A 13,670-nucleotide genomic window follows, 5' to 3' on the forward strand; every position below is an offset into this window, starting at 1 on the left:
AGGAGAAAAAAGGCCAATGTGTGGAAGTAAAAGTATGTCCCTTTTAACCAGTCCCCCGAGAAATTTGACTTTTATGAAAACAATGGCCAGGCTGATTCAAACCTGAAAAAAAACAAACTCTGATCAATCCTGGACTGGCTCAGCTCTGCTTCAGGTCAAAAAGTCACCGTTTTACACTCCTCATTGGGTGAATTGTGTTTTGTTATCAGCTGAGAGCTCATCGGAAAACAATCCCATGTGCAAGACGCACAGTGAGCTGCCTCCTACATGGGATGAAACCAGCACAACATACCATAACGTTATCAGGTATGCATGTATGAAAGCAGATGTGGATAAAAACGCACAAGAATAAGGAATGCTATGATGCTACGGTCTGTACGAAGACAGGCCTTGTGCCTCCTGGTTGGCAGCCTTAAGTTGTATCACAACTTTACAAGTCCACACAGACACACACACTTGCTAAAAAAAAAAATCAAACCATCTATTAAAAGGACTATCAAAAGAAGTGACCTTAGCAGGCAAAAAAGAAAAGTGATCTTGACTCTCCAATATAAAGAGCAATAGTTTCACACAAACCCTCTGAGTTTACAATCAGTGAAAAGTTTAGAGGCTGCATTTTTATTGCCTGCCCGTGTGTGAAGAGTACTGGAAAGATAAGTCTCTGTCCTGCAATGCTTCTGAGGAGACAACCAGAGACATTTTTTGTGTGTGTCCCTGAGATATTGAGATGGTGAGTTAAGGCAGAGGAGAAGTGGATGTTATTGTTTCTGTGGGTGTTGGAGAATGGAGGGAGGGGATGTGGGGATCTCAACCCTTTTAGATGTGGGGACCAGCAAACTGACAAAGAGTGGTCTTGCGAACCGGTATGTGGAGGAGAGGGGAGGGGGGCTGGGTTGGGGGGCTGCAACCAGACTGAGTCTAATTTAAAAGATCTTCTCCAGACATGTTTAAAACATTTTTTTTAAAGTATCTGTTTTGAATACCATTTTCTCTCTGATCGGGGTTTTTTCCCACATTGTTCTCCCTCATTAGAAGCTTTGAATATGCAAATGTGTTGGACTCCAGTGTATGCGCACTTGAGCAGATTGTCAATTCTTCCATGCCTAATTTCTTAATCTTAATCTTCCTGGCACTGCAGCATCTTGTCTAGATTGATGGCTGCGTAATGTGCGTCAACTAATCTATTTCCAAGTCACACAAACAGGAAAGCTGTAATTTCTACCATTTCAGGTTTAACTCCATTTCCTCCCACCTGCCTCCCACGCAAGTCCTTGTGTCATCATCACACTGTTGTCCTGAGGCCAGGTAAGCAATCATACGCCTGAAAGCCACATCCAGGATGTTTACAGTCTCACTGGATAAAAGCAATGATGACCTACAGTAAGCTTTCACAGTGAGGAACAGACATTCACACTTTGAACTAACAGCCTGTAGTGCACTGTGCTCATGTTTGGACGCTGTTTCCTGATGCAGTGCATCCCTAGAATTTCAAGTGGTCAGTTTTTCTGTTTGCATACCAATTGCTCAACTACCATTCATATTAATCCAATTCAATTAATTGTTTATTTAAAAGAGAGAACACAACATTTAGTAACAAAAAGACTTAAACAAATGAATAATGAATCCAACCCAATCCAACGCAGCAGCACTTGATAATTTTGGTGAGAAGCAAATCAAAAAGAGGAGTTCCGCTAACACCTGCACCATTATTACTGCTGCTTTTCACCAGTGATTATTTTAGGGATGCACGATGATATCGTATATGACATCGGTATCGGCCGATAAAAGCTTAAAATGATCATCATCGGCAGAAATGTTCATATCTGCCAATGAGCCTTGCCGATAGAGTGGCTTGTTTACTATGCGCACATGACGACCATGAACGTAGCATGAGCGCCAGCAACTTAAACTTCAAATATGTCAGCTGTGTGGAGGTATTTCGAGACATGTAGAACAGAACTTGCTATTTGCAATACTTGTAAAGCACAAGTGATGCGAGGAGGCGTAAAACAACTCTCGTTCCACACTACAAATATGATCGCATCTCAAGAGCCGTCATCCTGAGCAGCACCGAGACTTTGAAAAGTAAGAAGAAAAAACGCCGGCAAAAACCCATCAGCAGCCTCTACTTCAGTCCTTTGACAAAGCTAGAAAATACAGCAGCGACCACCCAAAGGTAAAAGGGCTTAACGACAAAATCGTTGAATGTATTGCTCTTGATAACCAGCCGTTTAGCGTGGTGGAGCAGCGGTATGCTATGCCTAGCCGGCGCTACTTTTCTGATGTGCCAATTATCTTATCTGAACTCCAGAGTGTTGTCGCCAGTCACATTGAAAAGCTCCTCGCTGGCGCTAGTCACATTAGCTTTACCACGGACATTTGGACATCAAGCGTGAGTCCTGTTAGCATGTTGAGCCTCACTGCCCAGTGGATAGACGAAGACTTCACCCTTAAAAAAGCTGGGACTGAAGTTTGAAGTCTGAACTTAAAAATAAAATGTGGCACTGGCATATCATTTATTCTCCTCCAAGTCAAATAATTTAACTATTTTTCAGGGGTGAATGTCTGTCTACATTTGTAAAATTATACATTTATGGTAGAATCAAATGTTGTTGGTCTTGTGTATTGCCTTATCTACAACACATGAGTGTAATAAGGTAAATGTGTATATACATCGGTATCGGCCAAAATGAGTTTGAAAATATCGGCATATCGAATATCGGCCAAAATCCAATATCGTGCATCCCTAGATTATATACTGAAAACATGCACTGCACAAGGACTGTCATGATCTCTTTTAGAATATATGCGTTCCAGAAAATTAGTATTAGTAAGTATTAAAGTTTTGTATACACATGTCCGAGCCTCCCGGACGGGTGAACAGGAGCTCATTGCCTGCTTGTCATAACGGTTCAGGATCAGAAAAACTAAAATCTAAATTAGCATCCCTAGTTTCCATATATTTAGTGCCAAATTACATTGTTCTTTTATAGAAATGTCTTGGAAAGGATTAGTGATTTATTTGGAAATTATGGACCTGTGAAATACAGCGTTTCCAAAAACAAATATGTCATTACTTTGAGACTTTAGACTCCTATGAGGACCAGAAGCAACAAAAACACAATCAGGGGATTCTTACTTTTAAAGGGGCGCTATTAGGGCTGGGCAATATATCAATGTATCGATATCGTGATATGAGAGTAGATATCGTCTTAGATTTTGGATATCGTAATATTGTGATATGACATAAGTGTTGTCTTTTCCTGGTTTTAAAGGCTGCATTACAGTAGAGTGATGTCATTTTCTGAACACACCAGACTGTTCTAGCTGTTCTATTATTTGCCTTTTCCCCACATTATGTCCACATTACTGATGATTATTTATCTAAAATCTAAGTGTGAAGATATTTTGTTAAAGCACCAATTGTCAACCCTAGAATATCGCCGCAATATCGATATCGAGGTATTTGGTCAAGAATATCGTGATATCTGATTTTCTCCATATTGCCCAGCCCTAGGCGCTATGCAGTTTTGGCAATTTCTTCGCAGTTTTCTCACTTTTTGCTTGCAGTTTTCTCTATAGAGCTCCCCCTACAGCTTCGGAATAGATATTTGGCAGCTCCTATGTTTACTCGTGTGTGACTCAGTCAGTCAATCGGCCGTTTCCTCTTTCTCTGTTCCTGCGACAATGCTTTCCAAGCTTTCTGCTTCAGCCATGACGTGTGAAAAACTCCATCGCTACCTTGTTCTTATAGCTAGCCGGTTCCTGTACGTGTGCAGTGCCGTGAAGCAATTCGTTACATCGCAAGACCTGATATAATCTATTAACTTTAATTTCTTATACTGCACTGTAACTTTTATTCTTATACTGCACTATCAATTTTATTCTTGTCTTTTAATGTTTTTAATTTGTTTATTAATGTTTTTAAATTGTTTTCAATTGTTTTTAACTGCTCTTTAATGTTTTATGTAAAGCACTTTGAATTGCCCTGTTGCTGAAATGTGCTATACAAATAAAGCTGCCTTGCCTTGCCTTGCCTTGATATCGCTTGATACTTGATACAAAAGTTGCAAGGGTGGTTTTACCGCTCACAGACACTAGGGGGAAGCGAGACGGCCACCATTCAACTAGGAAAAAAAGTCATACAACCATTCCAATGACTCCGAAGCTGTTCAGTTAAGGTAAATTAAGCTAAAAAAACAAACAAAAACTGCATAGTTCCCCTTTAAATGACGAGAAATGTTAACAGTCACTTCAAACAGAGGTCCTCTGACCCCGTGGGCCCCTAGCCCCGTGCCCCCACTCAGTAATCTGTCCATGTTAGGTCGTGATAGCCTAAAACAATTGAGGCACACTAATGATGGGACGAGAGAGAAAAAAAAAAAAAAAAAAAGAGAAAGAGAGAGAGTGCTGTCAGTGGAGTGCTGCCTGTAGCGCTACACTCATGGATCAGAGTGTCTGCACCTGCCTGACAGCATCTGAAAGTGGGCCAGAGACCAAACCTCTATCAAAGCATTTGTTGTACAGCCTCACTTTAAAGCCTAGGTGAAAACACACACACACACACACACACACACACACACACACACACACACACACACACACACACACACACACACACACACACACACACACACACACACACACACACACACACACACACACACACACAAAACTAAACAAAAGCCTCTTGAATGTGTAAAATGCAGTTCTCTCTAAAATGTGACTTTGGCCTTTCCAATTTGTCTTGTAGTGGCAGCCCTTCTAATACCGGAGCCAAGCTTTTTAACAACGTCCTAAGTCAACCTCATGGACACAAAGCCCAAAGGTAGGATTGATGGGTGCTCTCCGAGTCCTGCGGGATCGTTTGAACGCCGGGCGCCGAGGGATTTGTCAGTCTTAACGGGAGCTGACGGGAAGAGACTGAACTTTAACACTCACAGGCTGCTTTGCCTTTCATGAGCTTCCAGGGAAACCCTGTAGTGAATCAAATCCCTCTGCTCGGGAAAATACACACACGGTTGTGTAATAAAAATACATACACATGGGCACTAACGTAGAGGCACGTAGACTCACACACATCTTGTTCAATGTAACCTTTGCCCACTTATCCCTGCACATATCCCATTTAATCTGTCAAGCTGTTAAAGAGTGACAAATGTGTCAAATTAAAAAATACTGAAAAGAAAACATAGTTAATGTACGTGCAAACGCAGCTACACAAACTCTAACACACACAGACACACACACACACTTCCTCCAATGACCTAAGAATAGAGGTTGTTGCTGGGAGCTCGTTGTTTCACTGATTTCATGCCGTGTTGCTTTCAATCAGGGGCTGTAATGAAAGGTCTCATAATTCATAACATTAATGGGACCCACGGCTTGTTAAACAGCTGAATAGCCTGGTTTTGTAACTCGAAATTAGGACCCAAAAAATGGCTCTCAAAGCCTGTCTCAGGGGAGTCTCCATGTGGTGAGTGAACAGGTATGTTTCAGCGAGCTCGGAGCCTAAGGTGACATGACGCTCTCATTTGGGTCATGATGAAAAGTTGAATAAACTCTGGAGTGTTGCCTAACAGCCCGTCTGTTCATTTTGTACCATTAATTAGACTGCCTAAGGAATGACCTAATTACCCTGAGTTAACTACAGATAAGGGCTTTTCCTGCAAACGGGAATGTTTGACACTTTTAGGGGCAAGGTGAAAAAGAACATGAAGAACTGAAAAACTACAATGGTAAGCATAGACACAACAAGACATTCTGTTGGTTGTGCTGGCAGATATATGTCCCCTGAGATAACTGCATGGCTAAAACCAAAAAGCTGCAACTTTGTCCTGAAAATTGGCAACTTTTCAGGACACAACTTCTCTCTTAAAAATGCTCAGTGATAAATCTTGGTGCTTAAATGAATACCAGCTTTAAAAAAAACTGAAACTTGCACAGAGTATGGCACGTAGTGTGGTAGTATGGACTCTCAATGTAATAAATCAAACTAATGGGATAGTTGTGGGAAAAAAGAGAGCTTAAGAGAGAAGTTCAAACCCTGCTTACTGTTGCACCTCAGCACACTTGGCCAATGGCTGCGTAAAGTGGGTGTCATTGTCAAATAGTCTGTTTCAGAAAACTGTTGGATGCAGCTCCCCAATTCCGCTGTCACAAAGAGGTTTTCAGTAGGCCTGTGCTCGATTGAAGAAATTCTTAGTCGACTAACACTCATTCAATTGTATCGACTAACCGATTAGTTGATTTAATCGACAGATCTGTAAATCTGAGTTTCTCCGCAAAGGGTCACGCAAAAGCACCACTTTAATTCTTGTGTTTACCAGAGATGTGCTCGTACGTTTCTTGGAAATAAGTCATTCAGCATGAAAAAAGCATAAAACATGACTAATCGACTAAAGAAATCTAAGTTGACTAAGACCAAAACGACCGATTGGTCGACTAATCGACTAAGAGGGAGCAGCCCTAGTTTTCAGACGCGGTTAGACAATCCAACAAGCACTTTGTTTGACTGTCTGGCTTCTAAAACACTGGTAAAGTTAGGTTAAATGTTTTAAAAAGCCAGTTTGAAATGATCTTTCCCTACATGAAAGTGTTAATCACGCTTTAGTTGCCAGGAGCAGCGGTATCGGGGGAAATAATGAAACATATTGACAGTGAATTTTGTGTTGACAATGGTGCATCTTGAAAACATGAAAATCAATCATTTCTCCAAATGGAAGAGAAGATTGCAATAAAATATAAACAAACATAAAAAAAAATATATTTAACCTTAAAATAAAGATGAAAACAATTTGTAGGGCACAAAGGAGTTAGTTTTTCCAAAATGTTTCTTATACCCAGTTTACACGTACATGGTTATTTAGAAAAATGCTAACACTTCCCTTCGTTTACACGTTCCACTCCGGCCAGAGTGGAGATTTGGGAAATCTTCGTTTGCATGTAAACTGAGACAAACCATAGACAGTTAAAGAAATGGACAAACAGATCCCGTGTCTCTGGACGGAGACCAGTGAAGGATATTAGAAGCACTTTTCCGGTGAGCGCTGAGCGTTACTGCGCAGCCTCCAACTGAGAGAGACGACGTAGATGTGATGTGAGCAACCTGTCTGAAAGTTGTAAGTCTTCTGGTAGCTGTGCCAAGAGAACTCTCAATCATTCCCAATCTTACAGAGACGGAGAGCGTAGGTATATGTAAGGAGATAACATGGGCACAGGCTAATTATTGCTAACTAAAATGCTAGTTAACATTAGTAATTAAACTTAAACAGCTAATGTGAGTCGAAACTGCCTGCGAGCTTCTCCTGTACTATACGGTAATTTTTTTTTTTTGTGGGGGGGGGGGGAGAAGGGGGGGGGGTAAAAAACAACCAAAACATTTTTTTAAACCACCGCCGGCCCGGGCCCCAAAAGGGGAGGTACAAGGTAATGGAGCCTTTTATACATTGTCGTGTTTCTTTAGAAATAAACAATGGACATATAGAGGCTTTAAACGCTTCAGATGTAAAGTTATTTGCTGTCAAAGTGACGTCAAAATGAATGGCAGTCAATGGGATGCTAACGGGGGGTGAGTGCTTGTTAGCATCAAAATGGCGCCATAGGAGCTACGCTTGCCAGACGCTCACTTACCCACTTGAGACAAACGGAGGTTTAGGCAGCCGAGGAAGTGAGGAAGAGAAAAGAGAGGAAGTGAGTCGTTGCTGTTGTTGCCATTTTCGGGATTCTGATTGGCTAATGTGGGCTTGAGCTTCTCGTTACACTGCCACCTACAGGTATGGCGTGCTCTTGGCGGCATATATACACGGGTACGTGTAAACGAACACTTTTCTGAAAACTGACAACTGTGCACGATGTTATTTTTGAAAACGGAGAGGTTAAAATGTCCGTTTATGAAAATAGCCGGCCACGTGTAAACATAGCATAAGACTGAGGGCATACTGTCCCTGTGAGGTCATGATTGTGCATGGCAGTACCTGGGAGTCAAGCACTCCCACTGTGAATAAAAGTAGGCTCAGAGGACTAAGCCTTCGAGCATTCGATGAGAGACACTCTATGAGTAGTTTCCACGTAACTGCTCCATCTTACAAGATTCAAAGAATACCTACCTGTTTGATTCCGACACTGACAATCATTTTTCTAACACCTTCCCTCTATCCTTGTCCACTACCTCAATAAGCACAGCTAGGCGGTGGGAAGTAGTACCCAAAAAAAACAAAACATAAAATTATTATTACGCACAACACACTATTGTTGCAAACTTGATGCAGAGCCCAAAGTCTCAAGGCAAAGAGAAGTGTAATAAACATTACGCTACGCACCCCCCCCCCCCAACTTTCTGCCCTCATCATGCAGTGTCGTCCTCCCAGCGCCGCCTCGATCAAAAACTCAATTACACCCCTGCATACTACTGTAAATCCCAGTAAACAACAGCTTCAGCGCTGCTCTGCCAGGCGAGCCAGACCGCCGCGCTCACACACTTCCACACAGGACATTTCTCTGGCTATGAATAGACTGGTGGTGGGGGCTTTCCACAGGCCGGAGAGCAGACAGTCTGACTGAGCTGTATCAAATCTCCGACACTATGAGGCCGCACAAACACAAACACGTAAGCTGGATGACTAGCGTAGTAGTCTTGGAGCTCCACATACTGCTGAGAGCTTCTGACTAGAAACCAAGTAGTGGGAGCTATTTCTATACTCATGCCACACACAAACACAGAGTTGGTGTTAACTTGATTTTACTGGTGGTTAATACAGGCATGTATATTAAAATCAAAGTGAAAATACTCTTTCATTTCAGGCTTCAAGGATCCTCAAAGAAATAAAACTAGACAATCTGAAAGCTTGTTTAAACTTTGGATATCCTCTGTCACACTCAGGGGGTCAGCCTGATCCGAAGTGACGGAACACACATTTGATTTCCAGCCAGGTTTCCTAGCCTTAACGTGAACTGACTCTAGATTTGTATGCACAGACAGACATGTTTTTATCGCTGTCCTTGTGTGGATCTTTCTTTCTTTAACCTCCGGGTCACCAGGGCACCGTGTTCTTTACTTTTATGCCCTTGTTTGATGACGTTGGCTGCATGATGTGCTGCAGGAAAGTCAGTGCTCCTAACATAATAAAAGAACACTTTAAAAGCAGTCAATCCCTGGGGCGACCTCTCGCTCACCCAGTTTGCTGCGTGTCATCCCCCATCTCTCTCCCACCTTTCCTGTCTATCCACTGTCATCATCTAATAAAAGGTAAAAAGCCCCCAAAAAAAATCTAAAAAAAAAAAGAAAAAGCAGTCTACCGTTTCATGAAATAAGTCAAGTGCATGTCTAGACAAATACATGTTTTATGCTGAGCTTCAACCTTTGATTAACAAGTTAACTCCTTTCCTTTATTGTGTTATATATCTTTTTTGTACATGTTATAGGCTTCCAAAGTGAAAAAGCCCAAAGTCCCCCCCAAAGGGATTTACCATGTCCAACAGAAAACACTGTTCACCAACTGCTCCAAACAGCTCTGTTGTAGTCCAGCCTTTATTTCAGAGACAAACGTGGTCACTTTGTAACACACGTTATAATGTTCGCCTAGCTGCTAGCGTGTCACGCCCTCATACTCTGCTTCTGACTGGCTAGTAGTCCTTATCTAGGTACTGATAGGCCTGTCACAATAACAAATTTTGCCGGACGATAAATTGTCCCAGAAATTATTGCGATAAACGATACTATTGTCGTTCTGAGACCATTTTCATCTTATATAATGATAATGGCATAATAATGCAGGTACACCTTTTCAAAGATCAATAAACCTTCATTTCTAAAGAATATTTAAAACTGGAACTGGAAGACATGTTAAATATCCACAATAAATGAACAAAACAACCAAAAACAATAAATAAAATGGACTCTCAGTCTCGGTTAACAAAAAATGCACTGGAATAAAAAAAAAAAAACACAATCAAAAACAATAAATAAAATGTAAAAAAAAAATGTAAAATCTTTCCGGGCGCGATAATTTCCATTTAAAAATGATCGCGCTCATTTTTATCTATCATGCGATTAATTGATTTATTGCATATTGCGACAGGCCTAGGTAATGAGCATGTGCAACTCCCAGCAAAGATAGAACAGAAGTGCATTCTGCAGTTTAAATAGTTCAGCAAGTGTATAAAATCCAAGGGATGCTTTGAAATTTGACTGACTGTTGCACTTTTTCGTGTAATTAATAAAGTAATCCAAATTCAGAACCAGTAATACTGACACAGGAATGATGAACTCAAAAGTACAGTATAAAGAAGCGCGCGCACACACACACACACACACACCCACACACACACACACACACACACACACACACACACACACACACACACACACACACACACACACACACAGAGGATATTTTACCTTGCTCTCTGCACTCTTCAGGTCAGCTGTCTTGGCTGTGGCGTCCAGATCAGTCACCCCTCTGTTGAGGTTTGACTCCTCTGCCGCCGACACCTGGCTCACCTCCTCCGCATCGATGTCAGTCTCCTCGGTGACGGTCGGCGTCTTCTCCGCGCCCGTTAGCTCCCGAACTGTGCCGAGGAATGTACACACACATACAGGTGGATGAGCACGCATGCCTGCATACACACATGTAGGCATGAGCATGGCCACAAGCGCGCACACACACACACATGGGCGGACACACATGAATACATTCAAGTAAGACACATTATCCATAGAACCACAGCATACTGTATGCATGATTATGACTAAATGTATGTTTAAACTGTCCAGAGGAACTCTTAAGAGCTATAAAACAATGCAAATACAAATAGAACACAATGCAGCCAGCACTCCCTTGTTTCATGAGTTTCCATATTGTGTTTTCAGTTTTTAAACATCGCTCTCATTACTGTTAATACATTTTTAATGGGACAAATTGGACCAGATTGGATACAGACCGTGTTTTTGCCGTAGCAGATGTCATTAACAATGGAGATCAACACTATTGCCCCGTGTAGGAGACAAAATCAATGCAGACTGCAACAAAACCATTTATGAGGAGCACTCTTACTGTTCTTCCTCTGCCCTCGACACTTGTTTGTTCCAACAGGATTTTTTTGAATTATTTTTGGCATAAGAAAACCATCCAGTTCAGTTCATTAAAACACAATGTCGATAGCTGCGACAATTTGTACCAGATTGATACATTGGAACATTTAGAGTGTCTCTGTAGGAGAACACACATTAAGTCTACATTTTTTAAATATTCCAATAACGTCAACACCAAAAAAAAAAGGTCTAAATTCTAGCAAGAGGTCCCGTGCTGATTCCACTAACTGATGAAACCCTTCTCAGAATCATAACACTGTCTTTGCCTTCAGCAGTCTGAACTGTGTTGACTATTTTACCATTTCATTTTGATTCGCCCCACCAGGCAATTCAACAGAAAACTAGTGTAACGCTTGTTGTCCCAGTTGGAACACTTCTTCCACCTGACTACAAAGCCTGAGGTTGTGTCTCATATCCTCACACAGTTCAAATTCAATTGAATAAACAGGAAAATGTAAGCGCCAGTGTTCTAGTTGTGATGCTTTTTATTGTTTAAACCTTTACCGGGCAAAAACGGTGTCAGTAACTATGCATGCTGGGCGTATGCATAGTTGCACTCAAGGCTGCCTCTCCCCACAGCAAGTTTCATTACAAACGCAATCATTTTAAAAAGATGAAAACGTGGGTAGGATTACTCACTTTGCTAACTTGTATGCGCTTCTTTATGGAACAAAAAAAATCTTACATTTAGATTAAGAGCAGAGCAACTAATAAGAGGTTAGTATTCTCTCTTTTTTTTAAAGATTATTTTTGGGGTATTTTAGGCCTTTATTTATAGGACAGGCGAAGACATGAAAGGGGAGAGTGAGGGGAGAATGATATGCAGCAAAGGGCCGCAGGTCGGAGTCGAACCCGCGGCCGCTGGGTCGAGGAGTAAACCTCTATATATGGGCGCGTGCGCGCTAACAAGTGAGCTAACCAGGCCCCCCAGGTAATACCAAGTTTATACAAAAAACATTAGGAACAGTTCGAAATTGGGAAATATGCTTATCTGGTGTTTTGGCCAGAGTTCGAAGAGAAGATTAATATCACTCTCATGTCTTCTAAACGTGTCAAACTTGTCATTAGGTTATCTGTTGACATATTATTTTTGTCTTTTGTTATCCAGTGCCTTACTCTATTTGGAATAATCTCTTCTACTTGACTGTAACTTGCAATAGCATCTAGTAATAAGATAGATGGAAAAGTAGGTGAAATGTTTACACTGCGTCATGTGTATTTGATTTGATCTCAGATTACCTCACTCACTCCTGATCGCTTTGAGTGTTCAATGTACATTTCTGCCCGCAATGGCTACTCGTATCCTTTCCTTCCCCTGTCTCTCATCTTCACTGCTGCACTGTCCTCTTCCTCTCCATCCTCCCCCTCCACTGTCCATCCCACATCCTCACCCCTCTTCTTCCATGCATACTCCCCTTCTTCCTTCTGTGCACCCTGCTCTTAGTGCTGTCCTCCCCCTCCACTTAAACCTTGTGCTTGATTACTTGCTGACAGCTCTACTACTCTTTCTCTTCCTCCTACTTTCTACCCAGCTATCCGTGCTGTCCTGTCCTTCCTCCAGCCCTCTGTTTGCTGACATGTTTTCCTCGGTTGTCTTCCTCGATCCTCCTCTTCCTGTTCCTCTCCAACTTCTCCCCTTCTCTGCCCTCACTTGCTATCCTTGGTTAAAAGTTGCCAATTGTCATTCATTCAGTCAGAAGAAATTGACACAGTTCTTTGTGGAGACACACATATCAAAATATATCCAACTGAACAAGTTATTTAATGGTTTTGTAAATGTTTCAATCACAAATAATGTTTGGGTTAAACATTCTGAATGATACGAGGCATTTTGTTTTGTTTTTTAGATTATTTTTTGGGAATTTTAGGCCTTTAATTGACAGGACAGCTAAAGACATGAAAGGGGAGAGAGAGGAGGAATGAAATGCAGCAAAGGGCCACACGTCAGAGTCGAACCCGCGGCCCGCCAGGGTCAAGGTGTAAACTTCTATATATGGGCGCCTATCAACTGAGCTGTCTGGGCGCCCGATATGAGGTATTTTTGACAACAGGCTTTAAATGTATACAGTAGGTTATGTGTTTTCATATAAATTGTTATTGCTGTTTGTCCTTCATTAGTGGATTTATTGTTTTTATAGATTTGCCTTTATTCAAGAATTAGTAGTGGAGAGAGACAGGAAACACGGGAAGAGAGAGGGGAATGGCATGCAGCAAAGGTCGAAATAATACAGTTAGTACATCTTAAATGTGCAGTATAGTATAATGTATCTTTTATGCCAATATGCAACCTGACTGACTTGTTTTTCTGACTAGTCCTTTCCGGTGCATGGATGACCAAATAAGCTATAACAATATAATAGTAAACTAAGATGATCTGGCTCATTTAAACTTCTGGCATTTTGAATATTACTTTAACAAGTAGAACTGCACTGGAAACATGAGCTGCTGAATGGAACTTCAGGCCTGTGGCACTGTTAAGTGTAATGGTAATATTACTGTTCCACAGTTTGGCATTATTTTACAGTGAGTGGGCTTTATTAGTTCCATTCATGTAGGCCATTTTTAAGCAGTTATTTGT

General features: G+C 41.4%; 1 protein-coding gene across 2 annotated transcripts in view; it reads right to left on the bottom strand.

The window, feature by feature from the left end:
• The window catches only part of nos1apa (nitric oxide synthase 1 (neuronal) adaptor protein a), a 200,420-nt gene that overhangs the window by 27,610 nt on the left and 159,140 nt on the right, over positions 1-13,670 (bottom strand). The window contains exon 7 of one of the 2 annotated variants that reach the window (XM_039811043.1): positions 10,400-10,617. In XM_039811043.1, coding sequence (XP_039666977.1) covers positions 10,400-10,617 — 218 coding nt within the window. The remainder of the gene's footprint in view (positions 1-10,399; positions 10,618-13,670) is intronic. The other variant, XM_039811045.1, reaches the window with a different exon arrangement.

Source organism: Perca fluviatilis, chromosome 9, assembly GCF_010015445.1.
Source record: "Perca fluviatilis chromosome 9, GENO_Pfluv_1.0, whole genome shotgun sequence".
Lineage (NCBI taxonomy): Eukaryota > Metazoa > Chordata > Actinopteri > Perciformes > Percidae > Perca > Perca fluviatilis.